We start from the raw sequence: 25,709 nt of genomic DNA, 5'->3' as shown, positions 1-25,709 counted from the left end.
CCCCACCTCCTTAAAGTTCACATTTTTATTTTAATTTTTTATAAAAAATGATGGGACCCACTTGCTTTAAAGTTAAATTATATTTATAAGAAATAAATTAAATTCTTAATAAACTATAAAATATATTATTATTGTATTTAGTTCTTAATAAACATTAAAGTAAATTAATAACAACTATAAATTAATAATTATACTTATAAATTAGTAATTCTTAGAATAAATTAATAATTCTTATTTATAATAATTGATATTTAGAATTAATATATTATATTTATCCATTTATAATAATTAATAAAAACAAAAATACATTTTACACTGCTTAACCGCTAACAATAATCAAAATTTCCCCAAACAACTCTCTGCTTTAGCTAAGTTTTTTTGTCAATAGTTTAACCGTTGGTATTGAAAATAACACAACTGCTCTACGAAACAGATAAATAATCCAAATCGAATATGTATAATGTAATGTTTTATTTCCATCGATTAAAATATATGGACAATATTAGAGACTCTCAAAAGTCCCCCAAATCTATGTGGCGTTAAAATAGCTAATGATTAAAAACACATATGTAAGATCCACTTCACATCCAACAATCCGCAGTAAATGATAATCTTTTAGTGGTCACTTTTTTAGTATCTAAAGAATTATCCAAAATACATTATCCAACCACGGCCCTACACCTCCCTCTTTATATACCCCACTATCCCCTTCACTCCGTTAACCACCACCATTAACGAAAACACTCCAAAAATCTCTCAAAATCCAAGCAGAGAAGGAAAGGAAGAGAGTGTGTGACCTGTGAATAGAATGGCGCTTATGTTGCTCTCTATCAGAGTCTTCTTCATTTCCATCGGTGTGCTGTCTTTGGCTTTGTTTTTGAAATTATGTGTTCCATTGGTGACGGAGTTCTCGGCTCGTCAGGCATTGATTTGGCTCCTCTCCTGGCTCAAGCCTCCGTATCTCTACTTCATCATCAACGGAATCATCATCATCATCGCCGCCTCCTCGCGTTTCCATAAGAATCGCGAGGAAGATTATCCTGAGCAAGTATTTGTGCCGGCGAAGATGTCGACTAATCCGGTGCCAGAGTTCGGTTACTCTGAGCAGGTTTCAACGGTGATTCGATCTGATTTCCACTTGACATCGGCTGCGGATGATGATTTCGTGTATGAACAGAGCGAGGCGGAGGAAGAGAGTAGGACTTTTGAGGACAAGAGTATTGTGGTGCTGAATGGATCTGCGGACGTTGATGAGGAGGAAGCGCTTCCGATCTCCAGGTCGGCGTGGGTCCTGCCTAAGAGGGGAGATCAGCCTGAGATTCCGGAAATTCTTTTGCCGGCGGAGAAAATTTCGGCTCCGTTCGGTCACCGGGAACCGGTTAAAGCCATTCCTGAAGGTACATATTCAATACTGTAACGGTGGTGGGATTAGCGGTAAACGCTCTTCGAAATTTGAATCTATTGATTGATAATTCTTATTTTGGCATAGTAATTATGTGAAACGTTGTCGTCTTTGATCGATTCAGAAAACACCTTTTTACTTGAGCAAATGCCAAAATACCCCCTACAAGACACTAAAAATTAGGAGAACAAAGTGGTCATTTTGAGTTTACGGTATTTGCGAATTTGCAGGTGGAAAAGCTTCGAAGGTCTCGAAACCGCAGCGCCACGAGACGCTCGAGAACACATGGAAGGCGATAACGGATGGCCGTGCGATGCTGTTAACTGGGCATCTAGAGAAGTCAGACGCGTGGGAGAATCATGGCCGTCGCAGCAGCTTTGACGTGGAGGACCCACCTCTGGTGAAGAAATCAGAGACGTTCACGGACAGGACCAATTACGAGACGCCACCTGCGACAGAATCTCCTGTGGAGCCGAGGAAAGAACCGTCTGTGAGTCAGGACGAGTTGAACAGGCGAGTCGAGGCGTTCATAAAGAAAGTCAATGAGGAGATGAGGTTGCAGAGGGAAGAATCCTTGAATCATCATAAGGCAATGGTTGACCGTTGAAGCTATTGATTGTGCTTCCCTTTTTAAATGGAGTTAATACTGATGGGATAGATACTAGATAGAGAGTAAGAGTAGAGTGTGATACAGATGGGGTTTTCAATATGTGATGATCATATAGGTGTAAAATCGTGTGTAAAGAATGAAACTTGATGTTTGTTCTTTGATTCATATTTTAAAGGAACAAGTACAGTACGGTATAATCGTATTGTGTGGTGTATTTAGTAGTGTTTCACCTTTTCTTCTTTTTAACCCCACTTTCGTCTCCTTTTCTTTTGCTTTCTTTTTCTTTTACAGGATGATATAAACACTTATTATACCCTTTTTAACTGACCAGTCCTAGATTCTCCCGTCTTCATCAGTGGACAGTGGCCCCCAGTCCTGAACCAGAGAGGGATACTGGAGAAGAGTGTAAATTCCTTGGCTGAAAAGTTGGCCCCATTGAGCCGATTCAAGCAATCTGTCTTTCAACTGTGGTCGTGATCAACTGGATCCTCTGCTTCAGCTTGGGCCTGGATTGTAATCCTAAGTCCTAACAATTGTTTTCCGATACTGGGCTTCAAAATTTTTTGAGTCAAAACATAGGGACCCCTAAGGAACGAGGTAATGCAATTTAGGGGTGTCCATCGGGCCGGGTTCCGGGTTATCGGTCCGGGTTGGACCCGACCCGATGATTTTTGACAGATAAATGACCCGCCCGATAACCCTGTTAAGAAGTAACCGTGTTATCGGGTTTCGGGTTACCGGGTTACCGGTCCTGGTTTCGGGTGACCCGGTAACCCTAAACAGGCCCTAAGCCCACCTGAAGCCCTGAATACCTGTTTCAAAATTCTTGAATACAGAATTACATATTGATAAATTGATTCACAATTTAACAAAAAACCTTAAAAAGAGGTTAAAAAAATGGCATCAAATGAAACATAACAATATAACAAAAACATACAGTCTTCCAAAACCTGTAAACATGATTCATGGCACTAAGTCCATATAACATACACTCATACAGTAGCACTTGAGGAGCAACAATATAACATGCATTTTTTAAAGACCTGTAAACAAAAGTCATGGCACTAAGTCCATATAACATGCCATATAACATACAGTAGCACTTGAGGAGTCTAGCATAGTCATCGCATACAATCTTGTCTTCAAGTCTTCAACCTTCCCCAACATTACATACACTTGCACTTGAGGAGTCTAGCATAGTCATGGCACTAGGAGGTCCACATGGATAAGATCCACAATCCAATTCTGAGAAAAAATTGTTCAGTTACTTCAATATTCAAAACAACCTAATGAGACAAATAAGTGCAACTTGAATGAAATTCTGCAAATACTTTAAAAGAATAAAAGCTCAAACACCAATAGATAAAATAGTTTCTAAAATAATAAAAGTTTAATGCTTGTTATAATCCACCATTGCATTAAGTAAGAAAATCTAATTACCTTCTTCAGCAACCCTCTCCACTTCTTCAGCAGCATCATCATCAAGAATCATCTCATCAACCTCAATTGAAATCACTTTTTCAACCAACTTTGTGTGCATAAGAGTGCTTCAACGGTTCTTGGCAGCAAGGAATTACGACGATCTGTTATCACACGACCACCGGTACTAAATGCAGATTCTGAAGCAACAGTTGAAGCGGGGATAGAAAATATATCCCTAGCAATGGATGCAAGAATTGAAAATCTGCCCTCCATCACTTTCCAAAAGTTTAATAAATCAAACTCATCCGTTGGATTCTCGCGATCATCTGCCAAATACTTATCTAACTCCGATCTAGATATAGAAGTGGCATATTCAGCTCGATCACAAACAATATCCCACATATTGGTGACCTTAGGCTTAGAGGTTGATGATGATGAGGCCAAACCTGAATTACTTCTCTGAGATGAATGTGCAACATGTGATTGTGATTGTGGAGTTTCTAAAGCTGAACGGTATTGCTCATATAAGTCCTCCATCAACTTTTTTGTCCCCTCGAATATTTCGGTACTAGTTGTTCTATCAAAGGATAACTCTAAACCTCTTTTGAAAACATCCAACTTACTCCTTGGATCAAGAACTAGAGCAACATAAACTAGCATATTGACCTTTGAAGTATTTCCAAAATATTGGTCATATTTGCTCATCATATCAACTGACACTTCAGAAACTACTTTGTAATTGCTCGTCCGAGCTTCTTTCAAATGATCTCGGATAGCTTGAAACCGAAAGAAGTAGTTATTGATTGTGACATAAGTACTACCAGATAATGCTATAGTTGCATCATAAAAAGGCTTCAAAAAAGGGATAAGCTTCCTAGCATTCTCCCAATCATTGAAACCAGGTGTACCAAGAACATTTGTAGTGAGAAAAGAGTCACGGTAACCTAAATCTTCATGGTATAGGCGATCAAATACCAGCTCATACTCTAGAGCAACTTCCAACATCAAATAAGTGGAGTTCCATCGTGTCGCCACATCAAGACACACAGATTTAGTAATAACAACACCAACTTGTTTCGCACAAGCCAAGAACTTGGATTGTCTCTTAGGAGACGATCTCACATACTTCACCGCATTCCTAATTTTTTTAATTGATTCAACACACTTTTGTAGGCCGTGCTTCACAATTAGATTCAAGATATGAGCAAAGCACCTAACATGGAGATAATTGCCACCCAACACATGTTTAGACCCATATTTCTTCATCCAATCTACTGCACCATCATTTGCAGCAGCATTATCAACCGTGATGCACATAATTTTTTCTATCCCCCACTCTTTAGTAACACTCTCTAATTGTTTACCAATGCCCTCTCCTCTATGGTCCTCAACCATACTAAAACTGATAATCCTCTTGTGCAATATCCAACTTTTGTCAATAAAATGCGCCGTTATACACATATAGCTTGTATTGTTGGAAGAGGTCCACATATCAGTTGTGAGACTAACTCGGCCTATGGAACCACTTAAAGACTCTTTCAACTTCAGCTTCTGAGCATTGTACAATTTGAAAACATGTCTAGCAACTGTTTGCCGTGATGGTACATTAAATTGAGGCTCCATAGTCTTGCAGAATTGTTTGAATTTAGGGCTTCTAACAATGCTGAATGGGAGTTCATCACAAATTATCCACTCAATTAGACTGTCACGGATTGCACTGGCATCAAATTTGTGAAGCCTCATTTCATTGATTAGGCTTGTACCATCCTTATCCCTATCTCCATCATAAGATATTGTGTAGTTGTCCATGGGACCTTTATTGGCCTGCAAAACTTTGCACCTTTTGATATGGACTTTCAAATTCTTCGTGCCATGTTTATTGCCATCAGCCATGTATTTAGCCCCACAATGATTGCATATAGCTTCTGTATCTTTCCCTTCTACTACCACTCTCTTGAAATGATCCCAAGCTTCTGATCTCTCTTTTCTTTTTTTAGGTTTAGCGACTGAAGATGTGACAGTATCAGGCTGTGTTGAAGCCCCAATTTCCTCTTCAGTTTGAGTAGGTGTAGGAGCTGGAGGTACTGGTGGTGGAGGTGGACCCATAAGTGTAGGTACTGTTGGTGGTAGAGGAGGATTTCTCCTTTTAGTTCTTGCCATCTGCATTTTTAAGATTCATAGTAGGCAGTAAACCAATAATGCACAGTTTGCAATATAAGTTTATAATGCAGTATGCATAGTAGGCAACATTAGGGTGGACAAAATCTCTTGCACACAATGTGACATTGATATGAACAACATTAGGGTGGATTGAAATGGACTTAGATGGGATAACATTAGGGTGGATTAAAGTAATCTTGTGTTGTTTTTTTAGAGAAACCACCTGGTATTATTCATTGAAGAATTCATAACTTTCAGCCGTATAAACAGAGTTATTATACAGTCAAGGACATCATTCTCAATGATCAATAAAGTATTTGATATCCTCCCTAAAGAAGCAAGAAGATCAACATACATGATTAAAAGAACAATCCATCAACATTCCTAACCTTCTTGTTTCATCAAAGATCAGTCCACAAGGAGCTATTAGACACAAACGAAAAAGAAAGAAAAAAAGAAATGAAAGATGATCCATACACATGTTTATTTATTCACTTGAAATGAATAAAGCAAATCAATAAAGTAATAAAGCAAAGTAATTTCGCAACACAAAGCAGTAAAGCAATAAAGCAAATCAATAAAACAATAAAGCAAAATAATTTCGCAACACAAAGTAATAAAGCAAATCATGGAATCAATATTAGAAAATTAACAATTCAATTAAGAATAAGGGAAATCATCATACCAGAGTTGGCAAATCAACCGTCTGCTATGCGATAGGTCAAAATCCAATCCCTCCCCAGCGAAATCGAGATGCCCAGTGCTCACAATTGATGTTCTCCGATCTGGTTCCAGGCGCTGGCATAATTGTAATAGAGAGCGAGTTTGACAGAGACCAAGTGATGAAGATAGTAACTGAGTAAGGGAGAGTCAGTCCCAAAAGTGTGAGAAAACCTAAAAATACCTTAAGACCCAGCGATTCTTCTCTTGAAATCAGGATAATAGATGACAATGACATCGGAACTCCATCATTAGAAGCAACAAAGTATCAGAGAATGCAATGGATGCGGTGGCCGGTGAGTGTGCTTGTAGTCGTAGAGGTGGTGGTTGATGGATATTGGAGTGGAGAGACGATGAGGCGGAAGAGCTTAAGCTACTTTTGATATGGGTCAGGCTTCTCACTTCTATTAATGACTTAATGATATTATATTAATTTATTAAGTATTAAGACTTCATTAGTAATTTTTTTATATATATTATGTAATAATTAACTAAATAAGTTATCGGGTTATCGGGTGACCCAATAACCCGATAACACATAATTATCAGACCTGGGACCCGACCTTGTTAACTGATATTCGGGCCGGGCTCAACCCGGCCCGATAAAAATCACATCGGGCCAGTCCGATAAGAACCGGATCGGGCCGGGTCTCCGGGTTGTTCCGGGTCTACACACCCGATGGACACCCCTAATGCAATTCATTTTTTTGATAACTCGAACTCCACTCAGTCCATCGGACAACTGACTATTAAGGCCCAACCATTTCAGCTAAAGCCCAAGCCCATCAGTACAAAGCAGTAGTGCACTACACCGCAAAACGGGCCCGTTTTCCTTTCTCAACTGCTACATGAAGTGACGGAGGTGCTATACGCAGCAATAATATTTAAATTTGACACCACACGCAACCGAACCCCCTCTCTCTCTCACACACCGTTTTCGCAGTACAAAATCTTCGCTATTTCTCTCTCCTCTGCAATTGCAGAGAGCTTCACATAATTCAAAGCCGCGTTTCCACCTGTCTGTAAGTCACCTCTCTCTCTGTGGCCAGTCCTTTTTCCCCTCTCCCGTTTTGATTTGATAGTGTGTTTGGAATTCTATCAATGGGGGATCGCATTGGGGGTTCTCGTGTTCCTCCATGATCTAGGGTAATTTTTTAATTATCGATCCTTTGATTATTGATTTAGGTTTTTTAATCTACTTCGTTGGTGTTCTCATGGTGGGCTTGTTGACCTTTCTCTGTGAGACTGGTCTAAGCTTTATGTTTTGCTTCTGTTACTTGGTGACTTGTTATGAAACTATTTGATTGGATTAATGGAGTCTAAAGCGATTTCTATGAAAATCATCTGATTGAAGCATCGCTCCTTTGCTAGGGTTTCTTCTGTGATTTTCTTTTTCTCCTTTCCTGGTAACGTTTGTTGTTTTTGTTTTAGAATCCGGTTTATTGCTGCAGTTGCTAAATTAGATTTCTTGGCTTCCAAACAAACATCGGGTTTGATTGTACTCTTGCTTTGCTAATTAGATATATGTTCTTCAGTTTGAATGTTAGTTTGAAATTTTTTACTAGTTTTATTGGGCTGGTGTTAAGTTTTGATGGATGCAGTGGGGGAAGTGTGTATCTTTTTCATTGGATTTCTTTCATATGATCTATGTTGTGTTCAATGTTAGGATGTTCAGCTGTAGTTGCCTGATTACTACCCCTTTTCTTATTTGATTGCTTTTTCAGTGAAGAAGATTTCTTCTCTTTGTGCGTGTCCCGTTCTCTTCTCCAAACCCACCCAAGAACCTCGATTTATCTTACTACTTAAGTGTATATAATAAATATATCCATATAACATAATGGAGGTGAAACTATGGAATGACAAGCGCGAGAGAGAAATGTATGAGAATTTCGCTGAGCTTTATGCTATTATAAAAGCCACAGAGAAGCTAGAGAAGGCCTATATTCGTGATGTTATATCCTCGTCTGAATATGAAACTGAATGCCAAAAGCTTATTGCCCACTTCAAAACATTGGCTTCAACACTTACAGACATAGTTCCTAGCATTGAGCGCTTTGCAGACATGTACAAAATGGATTGCCCAGCAGCTATAAACCGCCTTGTGACCTCTGGGTTGCCTGCCACAGTGGAGCACCGGTTTGCTACTGCAGCCTCATCAACCACTTCTGCTGCTATTGTAGCGGAGTGTGTACAGAATTTCATCACTGCAATGGATTCACTGAAATTGAATATGGTTGCCGTGGATCAGGTTCACCCTCTGATCTCAGACCTCTCTGCTTCGCTTAATAAGCTGACTATTTTGCCACCAGACTTTGAGGGTAAGACAAAGATGAAGGAGTGGATCTCGAGGTTGTCTAAAATGGGGGCAGCAGATGAGTTGACAGAGCAGCAAGCTCGACAGCTCCACTTTGATCTCGAGTCCTCCTACAATTCGTTTATGGCGGCTTTGACCACTGCCGGTACTTGAGGGAATTGATCATGCTTGTAATTGTTGGGTATGGCTTTATTAGATTCTGAAATGGGCTTGCACTTCAATTTGGTTCAATATATCATCTACTATTGTTTTGAGTGTTGTTTTCTGTAATCCCCTTGCTATTGGAAGCACATGGCTTTCCTTGTGTATCATATTGTTTTGTTGAGTGGTTATAGATCTGGAAATTGGCCACCGAGAGCCCCTGTACCTGGTTTTTGATAATCTATGTTAACACAGACTGTTGATCTTACTCATCTTGCACAACTTTTGGAAAAGACCATTGCCAAAAATTCTGCCAGATGGGTTTTAGATCATCATAGACTTTTGAGTGTTTTTTTCTTTTTTGGATTGAACCATTTTAGGTGACTAAGACCAAACAAATTTGTATTTCAATTAAGTAAGAGTATTTGCATCTAGTTTTTGGACATAATTCAGATTAAGGTGAGGGTTTGAGTGAACTTATTTATGATTACTGTTACTAGGGCTATTGCATATGCACTATGCAGTGACTGAATAGGAAGGACGACATATCTCCACTTCTATACCCTCTGTGAAGATGGGTTTGAGACAATGAAACGGCTGCCCTCACCAGGAATTGAAACAAAAGATTTTTAAATGTGTTATGAGATTCATCCAAGAACAAGAAGTGACTTAAGTAAACTCCCTTCCTACAACATAGACAAAATTGTTGGCATGAGTGGTAACAAGATGACGATAATGAGAACAGCACCAGCAACTACAGCAATGCATGTCCATTTTCTCGAATTCTTCTGGTATTCCCTGGCAACCTGAAGCTCCGTCGTCCCTCGTTGAACAAACGAGCTAGCGTGTGAGACATGGCTCTCAATGTCATTGAGCTGATGACCCTGTGCCTCCACCAGAGCTGCCATGTCCAAGAAAACTTGATGAAGTTCAAGTAAATTCTTCTCTATTTCCTTTACAGCATCATGCCTTTCTTGAATTTCTGATATAGTGTCCATAATCTGACCTCTCCCTTGCTCCTGAATTGCCTTCTGCAAGAAACTTTCACTTTCTCCACTTGATATCAAGTTCTCAATAGTCTCTTCATTCGCCTTTTCGCCTGTAATTGTAAAGTACCTGCGTTCAATCATTTCTTTGTACTCTGTATTCATTCTGGCTCTCAACCCTTGAAAGTCATCCATTAGATCCTTCAATTTCTTCCCCAAACCACTCACTACCGACGTCCTGGTTCGGTCTGCTGACGAGCTAGGGCCGCAGCCTGGAACGTTCCTGCTAGTCGCGTTGGATTTTTCCAAGGCTTCCAGCTTTTTCTTGATGATTTTGCAACGTCTTAGGACCTGCTCAACATCGGTGTCCATTCGAGCACGAAGCTCTTTCATTGTCTTGGCATTGTGGACAATTTTGCTTTCTTCATTGGCTTCCTGTAACTTCTTGTACAGCTTCTCTACATTTCTCATTTCTTCATTGACACCCTCAACATCCTCAAAGAATCTGTCAAGATTCATACCTTCTCTTCCTGCCTCCTTGTCATCTAGGTGTGCCTGCTGTTTCAGGTCAGTGTACCTTTTGAAGGAACTTGAGAATAAATCATTCATCTTGACTGACTTTAATCAGTTTCCAAATGGGTTTTGTTTTAATTCTACAGAAATTGATAAAAGTACGAGTAAAAACAACCCAAGTATGCTGGCTTTGTCCCTCCCTCTCTTCAACAATCTTCAATTTTCCTCATCAAAAATCTTGCGCCTAATGAGGAAGGGGAGGTGACAAAACCAAAATTGTCACCAACTAATGAAGATTGGACGAGTTGCCTTGTTTGTGGGTGGGGATGATGGTTTGAGAGGCTTCAAGACACTTTGTGATTAAACACCAACCAACAATACCTGAAAAGTACATAAAAGAAGGGGACATTTGGAAGTGGGTGCTACAAAAGGTTGATCCATAATTAACAGAAGGCATTCATTTTTTGTCGGAACCCAACATAACTCGGTTGACTTGGTCTTCCTCTTCTTTCTTCCCAACCACAAACAAGTACTTACTAGGGGAAAAAAGTACACCCCCAGCTAGAGAGGAAGGCATGGAGATGGCAAGATCATAATTGCAAATACAAGCATATGATATTTTTATTCTTGGACAAAAACGTATATGTTCTAAATCCGTGATGGAGGTAATATAATTTTTGATCATCAAAAGAATTGATCAAGTCCAAATCGATCATCAAATTTGCAAATGTTACAACTTGAACAAATTTGTAACTTCGAATTCATGAAAGGTTTGAAAATTTAATGTCCAAGTTAAACCTAATGAACTTTTTCAATGACCAAAAATTAGATTACCACAATATTTAGTCATCAAAACTCTGTTACAATAATAAATTTTGTTTTAAAGAAGTCTAATTTAAATTTTTTAAATAAAAGTATAGATGACTTCAGCATATCACCCACCAACACCAAGTAGCATTTGCATGATTTCGTCCACTTAAATTACGATAAGGATGATACATCAGTAATTAACAACACTATTGCTTCCTAACCTGTTTACTGCCTTTTCCCCTCTGTCCTATATACAGAGCTGTGTAAGGTACATGCCGATGTGGACAAGCATACAACAAAAACTGTCCCCAAAACAGAAGTCCCACATTGTATTGCATGATAAAGAATATTAACCTATGCTGTCGATAGAGCGGAAGCAGGTGCTTTCGTGGACGAAGGCACAGAACGGTCTTTATCGACTTCTTGATGACTGTCAGGCGTGACGCTGTTACTGGCTTTCTCTCCTGTTCCTTCACCGCCACCACCAGGGGTTGTCTGATTGCCCGCTGCAGTCTTGTCACAACTGGAGCTTGACAACCTCTGCTTGAGATACCTCTCAGTAGCATCTTGGAGCAACCTCATCATGCTGCAAGAATCCGAATCAGGTGATAGCTCTTCCTCTCGCTCTGGCTGGATGTTCAGATCAATCTGGCCTTTAAAAGGTGAAGTGGATGGTTTGGTTTTGTTAGGATCATCATCAGAACCATCACTCACCACCTTTTTCTGTTCCGAGCTGCTGCTTGCTGTGTTATTACAAGGTAGAATGTCATCATCACATGATTTTTCAGGCAATGGAAGATTGCTCTCTTGCTGCTTCTTCCGCGTCGTTTCTGCTTCTCTCTGTGATTGTTTCTTCTCACGCCGCAACATTAGTGTGCGGAAGCGGCGCTTCACTGTTTGGCAGACGTTACATGTGCATGTTTGTTTGTGCTTGGGGCCCTTACCACTAGGCGGCTGAATGCACACAATGCAAGAGCAGCCAGGTCTATGGCGGGGGTGCTTTGTTGTGGCCTGAGATGATGCTGGTGATTCCCCTCCCTCTCCTAAAATAGCTAAGTTGGCTAGAGTGTCAAGCCCTTCCAGAGCTTTGATATTGTCTGGTTCCTGTTTAGCAGCCTTCATTTTCTTAGAAGTAGCTGCCCAATCACAACCAGTCAACCACAGACCAAATATGAATTTGGAAAATGTAATTAAATGTGGCTATGTTGAACAAGAAATGCCCACTTTACTAGTGTAGAAGCATCAAAATTAATGCATGCAATCTAGTGCAGCAAAACACAATATAATAGGGACTCTTTACCATGGTCCACCACTACCAGCAGGCGGCAGCCTTATTTATTAAAATGACTCGGACATGGTATGATGAAATATAAATATGAGCAAAATGAAAAATGCAATGTTTGTTTAGATAAATTTATACCTAAATTACAGGGAGGTAAAAGATTTCCAAGCTGGTCAGTCGTCAACTCTTGCACTGCTGAACAAGATCTGATAGACCAAAAAAATTTTAAAAAGCATTGTATAATGAATTCTAAACCTTAAAAGAAGGAAGGGGGAGTGAGAAGGATGTCAGTGGTACCTTTCGGGATCTGTGTTATCAGAACAGGTCCACTTGGAGGGAAGAACAGCATTTCCAGGCAATCTGCGCCACTTGGAACAATCTTCACATTGAACCCATTGCACCTTTTCACTGAAAAGAACAAATACATATTTTGAGTCACTAGCTACACAAGATCTAAGGGAAATCATGGGCCTGCTTAACAATAATAAAGCTGAGTATTAGCAATGAATAACGACATCAAGATAACTATTATTCAATCTCAGGAAAGATAACAGTGTGCCATGACCTGTCAATAGTACCCCAAAAAGTTTTTAGCAGGTGACAATAACCATTGTAATTAGGCAAGAATTAGAAAAAAGAGCATATGATTATCCCATTCTTACAATTTCTTCCATGCGACATGCAAGTTACATTTCAAAAATATCAGAAGTCTCTTCAACTTGAAATAAAATCTATGGAAAACATCCAGGCCAAAGTTGAAGTCTACAAAACCATATAAAATGACAAATACCTTCTCTTGCAATAAAATTCTCTCCATAAATAAAATGTTTCATGTTGCTTATCCTACATAAAGGACATTAATAATCACAAAATTAAGAACTATGGATGCAAGGAAGGTCCTCAGAGAAAAGAATTTACCCTGCATCATTAGTTGCAAAAATTGTTGGCCTCCCAAGAACTGGTGCATCCTGTTGAAATCCATGTGTAAGGGCTTAAAAAACGAAATTTTGAAAGAAAAAAAGAGAGGAGAACCTGGCAGTACTAGTATTTGGCTCAAGAAATTTATTTTAAAAAATAAGAAAAAAAGAAAACAGTGACAATATAAAAGAGTCAGAATCAGCAATCATGACACCTCATATTCTTCAAATTCAAAGCCTTCAATTACGATAACACTCGGAGAGTGGTTCAGAGGTGGGCGGAGCAATCCTTGTGCTTCTTCCCAAGTCAGCTTCAACTCTATTAGGTCCTCATTTTCAATTTGTAGACGCTTACTTTTTGATCCCAGTGTGCTGCTCTTTCTCTTTCTAGGGATCGAAGATTTGGCTCCTAGAGCTTCTTTTGCAATGTAACCTGACTTGTCAACTTTAGACCATGTACTAGGATCTGCAAATTCAACCTGGATGGTTGATTGAAATAAGATGATGAGTTTTTTTTTATGCAGAGAATAGTTAGAGAAAACAACTAACAATAGTTTTCGTGATACTGACATCTCCAAGCATAGGTACTCCATTGCCGGTCTTGCTTGTTTCACTGTCCTGTGAAGGGGAAAACACAATCAAGAATCAAGTGATAAATAGAACTTGACTAATGAAGTCATATTGTCATTGATGATGTCATGGTCTGAACTTGACTATTGAAGTCATATTAGACTAGGTTACTAATTAACAAAAGTTGCAATCAGCTACTTCTCCAAATACCAAAGCAAAATCTGAGGCTTGTAGAAAAAATTCGCCTACTTCTAATACCCCAGTCCCCATACCATCTATTACCAATGAACATTGATTTGACCTCATTCAAGTGCAGCACAGCTGCATGCAAAACGTCATGCAAAATTATCTTAGATTTAGCTGATTATAAATTATTTTTTCTAGTATGTGGGAATGAATGCAAATTTAACAATGATATAGCTTACATATCAATCAAGGCTTTCTTCAAAAATCCCATACTATAAAATCCCACAGGAAATAAATAACTAACGAAAGGAATTAGTTTCTGTAAGACTCTAACACATGAATTAGTATTGCAAACTTATCATCTTTCAAAAGAACCAAGCAAATGTTTATAGGCTGTGAATTTTCAGCAACTATAAAAAATAGAATAGAGGTATGAAATTTGCAATAGGAATAACCAGTCAGAAACTCCATTTAATGGACATTTAACCATGTGACCTAACAGCATTCCAAATATCAATGATAAATACATTTGCAAGCATTGCATGCGTCATTTGCCAGCTTTACCATATAGTTTGTGCTAGAATGCAATTTACTAAAGGAAATAGGTCCTTTGGTAAATGTACAATCATACCTGATCAGCTGGCGCAGCAGTTGAAGCTTTTCTGAATCCCATGATCAATTTCCCTTCTGGCTCCAATCGACTAAATGTAACTGAGGAATTGGAATTAATTCAGTTCCAACCAAAGTGATGACGTAGTCAATCAATGGGTGTTTGACTGACTTGCTATAAGGAAGATGAATTTAAGGATAAAGACAAGACACAAATAAATTAAAAACACAACCAAATTGATGGGCATTGTTATATCTTTAGACCACATTTTAAATTAATACAATTGACATGTAATTTAATACAAAATGCAATACAAGTGAAACCAAAAACAGCTTAAAGAACAAAAAATACAGCACAACCTTGGGAGAGAATGTACAATCCCAGATTCCCAATAACTTAAACTAAATTATTTATCTTCAATGATATTGGCATTTTACCTATGTCTCCAGCTTGCAGTTGCATGTTCTGTATGCAAGGAGTAACCCCCTCCAAGACATACATTCTGCTATTATTATTGGGCCAGAAGCGAAACTGAAATATCCATTCTTTGCCTTTAGAATCCTGGACCTTAAGAGGTAAACCTTCAGGCTGAGAGATTGGTGGAAAGTAAGCCTGTCTCAAGATGACAGTATAAGTACTTAATTTTCATCATGGGTCAACTTAAACAACTTCGCATGACAAAAACTAATAATAAAACTCATGATTAATTATCATTAATTTTCCAGCAGATATAGAAATTTCTGAAGTACACCTAATCAGCTAATCCTAATAAAATGAATAACACGCTATGTGAAATATGACCAATAGTGACCTAAATTTAAACAAAAAGAAAAGAAAGAAAGACTTTACAGCACATTGAAAGGGCTTTGTAAGTTCTATGTGGGAGCCAAATTAATTTTAGTCCATAATACCAAGTTTTTTTTTGATACTTGATTTACTATTTCAGCAACCTCTATGTCGTTTCCATTGACATTATAGCCAACACTAAGCAAACCATCCCTGAGGATTCAAAGATGGTAACAAACCAAAACAAAAGTTTGAGAAGCAAGACTCACCTCTGCACATTTTTTAGGTAGCACCAACCTCCCAATTCGCCCGGCATCACTTGCACTTAACATCTTCTCAAACAGAGGAGTGATTATAGCATTCGTACTTCATATGGTTAAGTCTTACATAATGTTACAGCATAAATAGAAGGAATGAGCAGGCCAAACAAAAAAGAGCACGAGCCAGAAGAATTCAAAATTAAATTCCGCCAAGGAATAGGGTTTAGGGATGTCCGTTCAGGGACATTTGATAAAATCATTCTAAAACAGTCCCAGCTTCTAATTATTTTCAAGCAACTAAAAAACAAAGCAAATTTAATAACCCAAAGGATACTTCCCAGAGATCTGCTGCAGTTCTTGATCAGTAAATCTGGGCCAGTACCGAGAAAGTAACTGACTCCTTCCACGGCCATCTGCTCGAGGTCTCCCATTGCGACTCTGAGTTTCACCAGTTGAATCAACTCCATTATGCAAATTACCATGAAATTGCTTTGCCAGGGGAGGCGGAGGGGTTGCCTGCAAATGAATCCCAGATGCTCCAATATGACCATTTGTGTCTTTTGGAGATGAACAAGGTAAATGCACGCCGAATTGTGGAGTAGATGAATCATCTCTCAAAGAAGAAGACTGATGTGACAATGTTATTGATGAACTCAGTTGCTCCTCATGATTAGTTCCTGCAGTTGAATGTTTAATGTCAGATTTAGCAGTTACCCAGCTTGCTGCTCCTACAGCACCAATTCTCCAACATTGGGATAGGAAAGGGTAAATCACTAAATCATCAATACAAATTTTCTTCAGCATAACATATTAAGTGAAAGGGCTACACCTGCTTTTCCATTCTCAGGCACATCCTGTGCACCAAGCTTCAGGCTTCCATTCCTAAATCTTTCAGAAAAATCATCAACTTTCCTCTGTTCCAAGGAAGAAGCAGATAATCTGTCACCAGCATTCAGTCTGTCTACTTCATAGGGCATCCTCGGATGCAATTCAGGCTGAGAACTAGGGGAATGGAACAAAGAGGCGGCTTGCCGCCATGGCACAGGACCTGACCCAGCCAAATGATTCCAATTTTTGATAGAAATGTCCTTAAATCTTTCATGTAAAGGTGCATGATAAAACAAAGACGGAGACCATGCATGATTGGAAACCTGAAATGCAGAACATGAAGTCATGAGTCAACCATTCGTCGACAGACTAGCAATGTGACAAAACCGCAAACTTAGAATAAGTCTAAACAAAACCACAAAATCATTACACATCCATGATTCTACCACTTGAAGAACCAAAAGACCTGGGATCTCTAGACTTTTTTTTGGTACTCTAGACTCTACTACTTCCGATTCAATTAAGATATTACAAGGATATAATTAAGAACAGAGGAGTATGAATTTGCTCGTGTCAACATAAGGCATGACCAACAACTGATTTGATAAAAAAAATCATAAATCCTTACCAGCATTCCATTTTTCCTTGTACATGCAATGCACTCTATTCCAGTAGCATCCAGCAGTGTAAATGCATGGGCTGAGACTATACATCCGCAATGAACACGCTGTAGCAGAAAATTAACCATGAGACATATTAGCAATAAATTTGTTTAAAAAAATCTGAAAGTATGAGCAATTTGTTTCAAGCATAACAGAAAAAAAAAACATATAGGTCACAGCAAATTTTATTTTTCTGCTCACCTTACCACAGGATTCACAACATTTCCAACCGAAGGCATTAATGTGGAAAATATCACAGTATCTTCCCTCCTCAAAAGCAGAACTAAAATCACACACATAGGCAGAGTTAATTTCTAAGAAACATAAAAGCAAAAGAATGAAGGCATCTCAGACATAGTAGATACTAGACAATACTATCATGACAATATAAATATGCCACCATATGAAAAGAGACTACTATCAAAATGGTTTCTTCGAAGTTCATGATAGTTTAGTCAATTTCAAGAACCATTAATATCAATTACCCAAACAATCTCTCTGTACGAGTAGAGCATAGAGTCAACATATTCAAGTAGCAGAAACTAAAAAGAAAAAGAAAAGAAGAGTCTGGAAATACTTAATGGATAAAAGTTATAAGAAAAGTCATGGACTATATAACTTTTGAAAGGAATGAATGCAAAGAAGAATTCATGTGCTGGATTCTCACTTTTGCACATCTACTTAGTTTCTCATATAGGTTCTTTTATTTCCAATGCTTTGATTTTAGGTGGCATTTTCAGTGTTTTGCCAGGAACTCTCATTCCCTCTCCCGGCCCGTCCGCGCCTTCCTCCGTCTCTGCCTCCTCATGGAAAGAGGACAATGATATCCTATCGATTGTATTCGTGTAACAGATGAATATATAGTTTGGGATAAAGGACCCAAATAATCTCTCACTCCGTGATTCATAATTGCAACCGCATTAACAATGAACTCAGAAAAGTAGGGTAGAGTAATAAAAACAAACTGGCCACAAGTTTACATGGACCAAATAACCACGATTTGTGAGATCATGGAATGAGCATATAAATGCACTAATAACATAATCCATTGTTCATAAAATGAAATGAAAGAACTAACAAAAGGTTCGGATAATTTTCCTCTGGGAACTATGTCCTAAACAAACATAGCCCAGAAACTCACCGTTGACGCATTCCATTGAAACAAACTTTAAAACTTAAAGCCAGAGAATATCAATTTCCCCAAAATTGACCTCCCAAAGAACGCAATCTCAAGGTCCAAAGGAGCCCAAAAACCACAACCAGTCTAAATTGAACCATTGACGTAAACCCACCGCTTAAACCCTACCATGATGCATCGAAATTCACTTCCATGGAAGCAACGGAAAACTCCAGAATCCCCGAATTCAAATCAAATTAAACACACAAACAAGTTTAGACAAAAATATAACGGTCAAAATAAAATGATGAGACCCGTTACCAGCATCGATCGCAAAGCTCCACATACTCCCCGGTGCGGAGCCGCCATCCGTTCCTCGGCCGCTCTGATTTCGACTCTGCACAGTCCGGATTGAAGCAAACATTGGAGGACGTCGAATGAGACATAGCTACTACTTCACTCAGAAACAAGAACCACCAAAGCCACACATAAAGCGACAAGATTAAGTAGAGAGAAAATAGTAGAGGAGGCAAGGAAAGGTTTGGTCTCAAATGGTGGTTAAGGCCTGATTGGCCTCGTCTGCAACCATGGGAGGGCTTAGAGAGAGGGTTTTAGAGAGAGAAATCGAAACATGGCAATTAAGTTCGAGCGTGCCCTGCGTGATATAAGAGAGTAAATTTTTTGTCGTTTGGTGTTGTTCTGTGAATTTCCATATATAAACAATAATGCGGCTTTTAAAACACGTCGACTCGTGGCCTTCAGCGTCGTCGTTTTGTCTTGTTCCGCTCTTCTGGATTATCACCCATATTAATTATAAGTATATGCCCTTTTGAACAAATAATGCCATGGGCGGTCGAGAATTTCATACATGCCCCTTTCAACAAACAATGCCGTGGGTGGTTAATTTTTTTTTTTTTAACCGACAACAACTTAATATATCTGTTTTTTGTACAACTCACTAAATCCAAATTTGAACCGAACGAATCAATGAGTTGGATTGAGACACATTGCAAACTATTTAAAAATGGACCACAACACCAATATAGAATTGAACTCTTAACCTTATGTGATATCCGGAGATAACTGATTAGACTATCATCTAGTTGTTGGTTCCATTAATTATCACACAAATGGAGCGAGTAATCTTTTGTTTGTACTCTAGAGTCTAGGGAGTAGGGGAGCATTGAAGGCTCCATTTAAGGTAAAGTGCTTGTCATGTATGGCCCGCCCAGCGCGAGTCATGCAATCACGTAATGCACACTCCTCCTTAGTTTCAAACACACGGGCTTTTGTTTTTGGTGGGCCTCTTTTTTGACATTTTTCTTTTAAGTTCAAACTAGATAAACCTATGTTGGCCTTTTCAGTTCAGATTATTACCATTAATCGAAGGTGGTCAGTCAACTTGAAATCACACTATGGTCAAGATCAATGGCTCAGAATCGCTAATCAATGAGATGTTGCACTACCATGTATGGATCAATGTGCAGGGGATAAAAAAAAAAAAATCAATTCCATGACTCTGAGCGATTTGGATGCATATGAAACCAAAGCGGAGGTAGCAACTCTCAGGGACAGCTATAGACAGAAATAACAATTGTTTTTTTTTTAGAAATACCACAGAGAATTAAGTTTGTGATTGAAATCGAACCTTGAGCACACATATGCCTAACTCAGCCGATTATCAACCAAGTCGACTCTCGTTGATGACAGAAATAATAAGTTAACAACACAGGCATACAGCTTTTGCATAACCAATGTCAATTTCATATATAAAACGATAATCAAAACTATGCAGCTCCATCACCAGTATGGAATTTTGTTCAAAACAAACGCAATAACTGAGACATGCTCAAACATAGCTGCATCAAACTACTTCTATGAACCCATTATTAAAAGGACATTCTACTGCTCCAAATCTAATGAAAGCTTTACCTGCTAATCATCCTAAACCAGAAGAAAACCATAAAATCGACAAATAAGTTGAAGAGCACGTAAACAAAATTCAGTTCGTTAGAGATCTTCAATGGATACTTACACGATACATGTTTGCCTTTGACTTTGGGTGGAACAAATCACTTTGCTTTGTGTAGAGAATACAATCTTCTCCCTCTCCTCGATTCCCATCAATTTTTCCTGTTCCCATTGTGGTTCCATACAAGACAGTTGAACGAATAAGTCAATGAAGTCTCTACTTAGTGTAGGTGTGGTCTAAAAGATTCAGGTCTTTGGAAAGTTATGTCCAAAACTATACAGGAGAAAATACAGTCGCTAAACCTTGATCTATTTTGATTTGAAGTTTATCATAAGACATCAGTGCTTTCTGGTCGTGCTTGTATGTTTCCTTTCCTCGGGCCAGAACCTCCCCATCAGCGTCTATGATACCTTCCTTGGTTGGGTCATCAGTGCGTGGACCTGGCTCCAAGACAAATGCTTTCACCTGCAGTTTATTGCAAGAGATGGAAAGCAGAAAATGTTAATCAGAAATTACATCTGCTATCCTAAGATATCAGTATTTTCCATCAACCGATAAATGTTAAGTTTATTCCAGCAAATAACATATGCTAGCACGTAATCAAGAAATTATGACACACAAAAATAATTAATTGTTCATTATTTCAACATCCCACCATAAGGTACATGGATAATGGTGATCTGACATGACCTCCGCTGCTCATCTTTGTCATCAACGGTAGCAAGGAGAGCCTAGGGCAATCCCTGATGATAATCAAGTCCAAGTAGCCATCTGAGAACTTACATCAAGAAGCAAAAGAAACATAAAGAAGGTATGTATTCCCATTAGTAACAGCAGCCTTAATCACAAGTCACAACTCAACTAGATTACATATAAGAAAGTTTGTAAAGAGCTAGAGTGTATTTTCATAAGCAGAGAAACAATAAGCACTTCAAAGTCCAGTAGAACAGAAAATAAATGCTTAGTTGGATAAATTTTCTACAAGCACAGTACTTTGTGCACATGATGCAAGATCGATACTACAAGTCTACATTCACATGTGACCTCTTTAACAAGAATTTCATTATCAAAAAATGACGAAAAAGGAACGATTTGTTCAAGCATTTTCAATTAACATATTGCTAGATACCTGTTGCAAAGTATGAGAGTCTGAACTCAAAAGAGGAGAATGAAAAACAACTTCCACTGGTGTTTCTTTTATCCATCACCCCAACAATAAAATAAATGACATACGTGCTATCTAAATACAGATCAACGAAAAGTAGAACCCTATATATGATATCATTATCTCAGTCTATCAATAATTTCCCAGTTCTTCAGTAGATTATAAGTTTCAAGTTACATGCATAGCATAATATAAAATAGACTGCTTTTTTAGCAGTATTAAATTTTAATACGAAATAGATGTGTGGATTAAGTTCAGTAGCTTGACTATAAGGAGTAAGTAAAGAAAAAGAAAGCATTAGAAAGAGAATGTAAGGAGGGAGGCCCACCCCCCCCCCCCCCAAAAAAAAAATAAAATGCAAACTATACTGACCTTTGCATCAGGTGTGGCCAGGGTATCTTCACCCCCCCAAGGTACATTATGTAGCCAAACTGAAACAAATGGCCCATTAATTGCTCTCCAGTCTAGATTCTCTAACTTAACATCAGGTCCCTGGTAGCCATTTTGTTGAACATCAGAGGCTTGCTCTAAGCTACTATCACGATTTCTCTGTGTGTCACTAGGTCCATCATTGTAATTGGCTGGTTCCCCATAAGCCTCGAAGCCAGGTGCAGGCACAAAACAAATACGTCCATCATACCGTCTCAAATGTAATACTCGTTGAAGAGCCTGTGAAATATACAAAAAGCCTTCTGTGACTGAATTGCTGAACAACAATTCATAACACCTAAAAAAATATAATAACAAGTCGCTCCTAAAAAAAACACGGCCACAAAACCGTGAAGGAAAAGTTACAAATGATGGATTATAATTCTTTCTCATAACTGTTTTCATGCAGTGATCGTTGTCTATCAATAACATTGCACCTTGCACTTTGTTAGTTTGTTATTTATACGATGATATCTGATGAGTTATGGACATTAAGGTAGATTCACTTTTATATTGATTTTACCATTCAGTTATTTTTTGTTTATTCAGATAATTTTCTGAAAAGGAAAGCCTAGAAATTAAGATATTCATCAGAGAAACTAAAGCAAGAACATGAACTGTAGAAATCAGTAAAATTGCACAAATTAATAATGTTACTTAAAATAGAAGTATAAATGGAACACAACTCCCCTTTGCACAGCACACATTGGCGATGCAACCATATATATATGCACAACACAAAACCACACTTTTAGAGAACCAGCGAACAAAATCAAAGTTTTACTTAAATATGCAAGCACAGACATAAAAATCAAGACGAGCACTCCCCATTCACCCATATTTTTCAGACTCAATGTCGATATCTGCCACCAGGCCTACATATAATAAAACTCTGTGAGGGGACAGAAAAAGAAAATTTTCCTCCTCAATGGCATTTCGAATCTTATATCATAAATAAGTTCAGGGCACAACTAGCTAGAGCATACTAGAATTCACTTCATAAACTAGAATAATTAAGCAGAATCAGTTACCCCATGCAAGCATCAACACACTGAAAAACTTGATCTCCCCTTGCAAGATGGTAGCTACATCCAGTGAACGCTTATGGCCTGCCAGCAAGTAAAGAAGTCAGAAAAAAAAAAGAAGAAGAAGAAAGGAATAAAACAAAGCAAAACCTTTTTTTGAAGACTAAGTTTAAGGGAAAAAAAAAGAAAAAAAAAATGAAGACCTAATTTCACATGTCTAAACACAAACTGCTTCAAAGAATTATGTATCACCTCGAATAATTGCAAGAACGGCATTAAATGCTGTACAGGGTTGACCAACCGAATCCAAAAGAGATTTTGCCGTGCCATTTCCTGTACCTGCAACCAGCGTTCTTTATCTCAACTCTCAAGTATCAAAGCGGTCAAAGTATGACTTTTTAGACCAATTTAAAGAACAGCATCATTATTTATAAGACTTCTAAGGAGAGAAAAAAATCATATTCAGCAGTCAGCAGACAGCAGACCAGGGAAACCTTGAGAAGTGAATTTGATTGGGACGAAGTAATTACAATCTCCTGGAGAAGGAGACTGTAACAAGTTATTAAAGAGATTGGCTTGCCACGATTTCATGAGAATTCACATGCTTGGGCATAAGGCAAGTGAGTGGAGTTCATTCCAGCTGGCAGAGTCCAAGATGTGGAATAAAACAGAGAGAGTTGCAGCTGAAAGCATGTAAAGAATAAAGTAGAAAATTCCATATTACTATTTACTACATATGAAGCACTATCCCAAACTGTTCACCAATAGTGAAGCAAGCAAAGCCAACTCCACTACCAGTTATGTGGAACTCTCCTAGGATTTTGTGCTGAATTCACTATCAGTTGTTGGTATAAAGAGAGCTGTTAATGCATATTATTTCCATATACAATCAGGTCACAGATTATGCTATGGCCTAAGGGACATTATCTAATTAGGACTTGTAATAGACAGGGACGAAGCCAGGACATACTAGGAGGGGGGTCGCTGGGGTGGACACTAGATTTTATGTCAGCTGACCCCCCTCACTTGCATGTAGCTTCGCCCCTGGTAATAGATACATATATATGTCTATGTATGTACATGTGCACATATATATGAAACACAGAAGAAGCGAAACAAACCTGCAGGAACAACTCCAAGGGGCATCTTAATTGCAGAACTCCAGTCCACAAATGGGTTCACAAATGGGGTCACAAATGGGTCCTCCAAATGGGTTCACAAAGATAAACAACTTCTTTGGCCTCCGTGTTACATAAGGAAGTGAAGAAAGCTAACAAATCAGAGATACAAATATAAGGTAAATCTAATGCTCCGTTTGTTTCGAGAAAAACCAGCCCCTCATGAAAAATTTATTTCAAAGAAAAACTTATCATGGAAAAACAACTAGTTCTAGTGCTTGGACAATAATATTGTTAATATTTTCCAGTGTTCGTTTGGTGAAAACATGAATTTAAGGTACATCATTATTTTTTTCTTGTGATGGTATAATGTGTGTATACATATATTTATCAATGTGTCAATACATAGTAACAATAATAATAAATTTAACAAACATATAATATTGTCAATACATTATTTTCAGAATTGGATGATATCTCAAACTCAGACTCTACATCTCAAACTCAAAGAGACTACATTTCCCTTTTCTTATATTTTTACCAATTTACCAAATAAATCTACTGATCTCCAAAAGCCTTCTTTCCAAACATAAATTTGTCTGACATTCATATGAAAAATATTATAATGACCCTGTACAATCTCTGCTCCATACTTTTTGGAAATGCAAAAAATATATAAACAAAAAAAAAAAAAAATAGCACCAGACAAATAGAATGAGCCCTTGGATGACAGTAAATATACAGAACAAGACGAAATGTACAAAGAAAGAAACAAACGCTTCAGCATCATGTATACAGACCCTAAAGGTACGGATTAAAACTCCTTCCGAATTTGATCAATAAGCAAAATATTATATCAGCAAGATAAGCACCTAAGGTCGCAGTCATGTAGAGCGACTGGATAGAGCAGAGAAGGACTGAAGGAGAATTGGAAAACGACGTACCATCTTGAAAATTGGATGTTGTTTTCCTTAGGTTAATAGTTATTTTTTCATGTTGAATTTTAGTTGCTTTTCATAGACTTACAATTATACAGGGAACTACGAATTTTTTTCAAGAACGGGGAACTATGATCTGATTGAGCACGTAGACGTAAAAGTAAATAAATTCGAGCTTACAATTTTCATATCCCGAATTCTCTCTCACTGATTCACTTTTCCTACATTTTCTTATCAACCAAACAAAAAAAAGAAAAAACAGAAGCAAGAATTACCAAGAGAATCGATGTACTCGCGGAGCTTCTGGCACCAGAGTCTCCGTGAGTCCTTGGAGAAAAGCTCGAACACAAAATTCTCCCTCACCAGTCCTCCCCTGTCCCATACACAGCAGAATCGGTCTCCCTTCACCACAACACACCTTAACCTGATCTTACGACCTTGGGTGCAGACCCGAGGACCTCCCTCTCCACCGTCAAACATTTTTGACCGCCTGCATTCCAACGTAGCTTCCCGTCCTCGGTGAACGTTAACGTCGTCTCGACTCCTTTAATTAGCACCCGGTCGGCGATTATGGGCTTCGGGTTCGGATTATCGGGTTGATCCATATCGTCTCCGATAATCAATCGTTCCTAGGAAGCGTTGGTGATACTTGAATACTTCGATTTGTTTGCAAGCTTCAACTGAGGTGGTTAGTTCCAAGACACGTGTGAATTAAGCGGTAAACGATGGGTCCGCTTTCACACGTGTTTAGTCCAAATTGGGGAAA

The 25,709-nt window shown here is 38.4% G+C and overlaps 4 protein-coding genes and 1 pseudogene across 5 annotated transcripts; 2 read left to right on the top strand and 3 right to left on the bottom strand.

Annotated features, from left to right (window-relative positions):
- The first annotated feature begins 808 nt into the window (after nucleotides 1-808).
- On the top strand, nucleotides 809-2,603 carry LOC119987819. The gene is made up of 2 exons (XM_038832728.1): nucleotides 809-1,397; nucleotides 1,633-2,603. Exons 1-2 carry the CDS (start codon nucleotides 809-811, stop codon nucleotides 2,007-2,009), a joined length of 966 nt encoding a protein of 321 aa, XP_038688656.1. The 3' UTR covers nucleotides 2,010-2,603.
- A 4,577-nt stretch (nucleotides 2,604-7,180) lies between these two features.
- LOC119989644 (vacuolar protein sorting-associated protein 28 homolog 2-like) lies at nucleotides 7,181-9,037 on the top strand. Of its 2 annotated transcripts, none has more exons than XM_038835294.1 (2): nucleotides 7,181-7,336; nucleotides 8,039-9,037. In XM_038835294.1, exon 2 carries the CDS (start codon nucleotides 8,152-8,154, stop codon nucleotides 8,779-8,781), a length of 630 nt encoding a protein of 209 aa, XP_038691222.1. In that variant the 5' UTR covers nucleotides 7,181-7,336; nucleotides 8,039-8,151; the 3' UTR covers nucleotides 8,782-9,037. The 2 variants fall into 2 exon arrangements, with proteins under 2 accessions (XP_038691222.1, XP_038691223.1); XM_038835295.1 differs by having other exon boundaries at nucleotides 7,323-7,460.
- A 156-nt stretch (nucleotides 9,038-9,193) lies between these two features.
- On the bottom strand, nucleotides 9,194-10,364 carry LOC119989642 (syntaxin-124-like). The gene has a single exon (XM_038835293.1). It carries the CDS (start codon nucleotides 10,362-10,364, stop codon nucleotides 9,456-9,458), a length of 909 nt encoding a protein of 302 aa, XP_038691221.1. The 3' UTR covers nucleotides 9,194-9,455.
- Nucleotides 10,365-11,146: 782 nt separating this feature from the next.
- Nucleotides 11,147-18,961, bottom strand: LOC119989126 (B3 domain-containing protein Os07g0563300-like). Its single transcript, XM_038834451.1, has 14 exons — nucleotides 18,618-18,961; nucleotides 17,381-17,462; nucleotides 17,146-17,244; nucleotides 16,519-16,840; nucleotides 16,024-16,366; nucleotides 15,699-15,795; nucleotides 15,081-15,255; nucleotides 14,665-14,744; nucleotides 13,848-13,895; nucleotides 13,493-13,756; nucleotides 13,279-13,328; nucleotides 12,658-12,768; nucleotides 12,499-12,566; nucleotides 11,147-12,214 (listed from the first exon to the last, which is right to left on the bottom strand). The coding sequence occupies exons 1-14, from the start codon at nucleotides 18,740-18,742 to the stop codon at nucleotides 11,433-11,435; spliced, it is 2,646 nt and encodes an 881-aa protein (XP_038690379.1). The 5' UTR covers nucleotides 18,743-18,961; the 3' UTR covers nucleotides 11,147-11,432.
- Nucleotides 18,962-19,974: 1,013 nt separating this feature from the next.
- Nucleotides 19,975-25,672, bottom strand: LOC119987818 (annotated as a pseudogene).
- Nucleotides 25,673-25,709: the final 37 nt, after the last annotated feature.

The sequence above is a fragment of the Tripterygium wilfordii genome, chromosome 21 (genome assembly GCF_013401445.1).
Source record: "Tripterygium wilfordii isolate XIE 37 chromosome 21, ASM1340144v1, whole genome shotgun sequence".
Lineage (NCBI taxonomy): Eukaryota > Viridiplantae > Streptophyta > Magnoliopsida > Celastrales > Celastraceae > Tripterygium > Tripterygium wilfordii.
The sequence above is the reverse complement of the archived record's forward strand: the minus strand, read 5'-3'. Positions and strand labels throughout refer to the sequence as shown.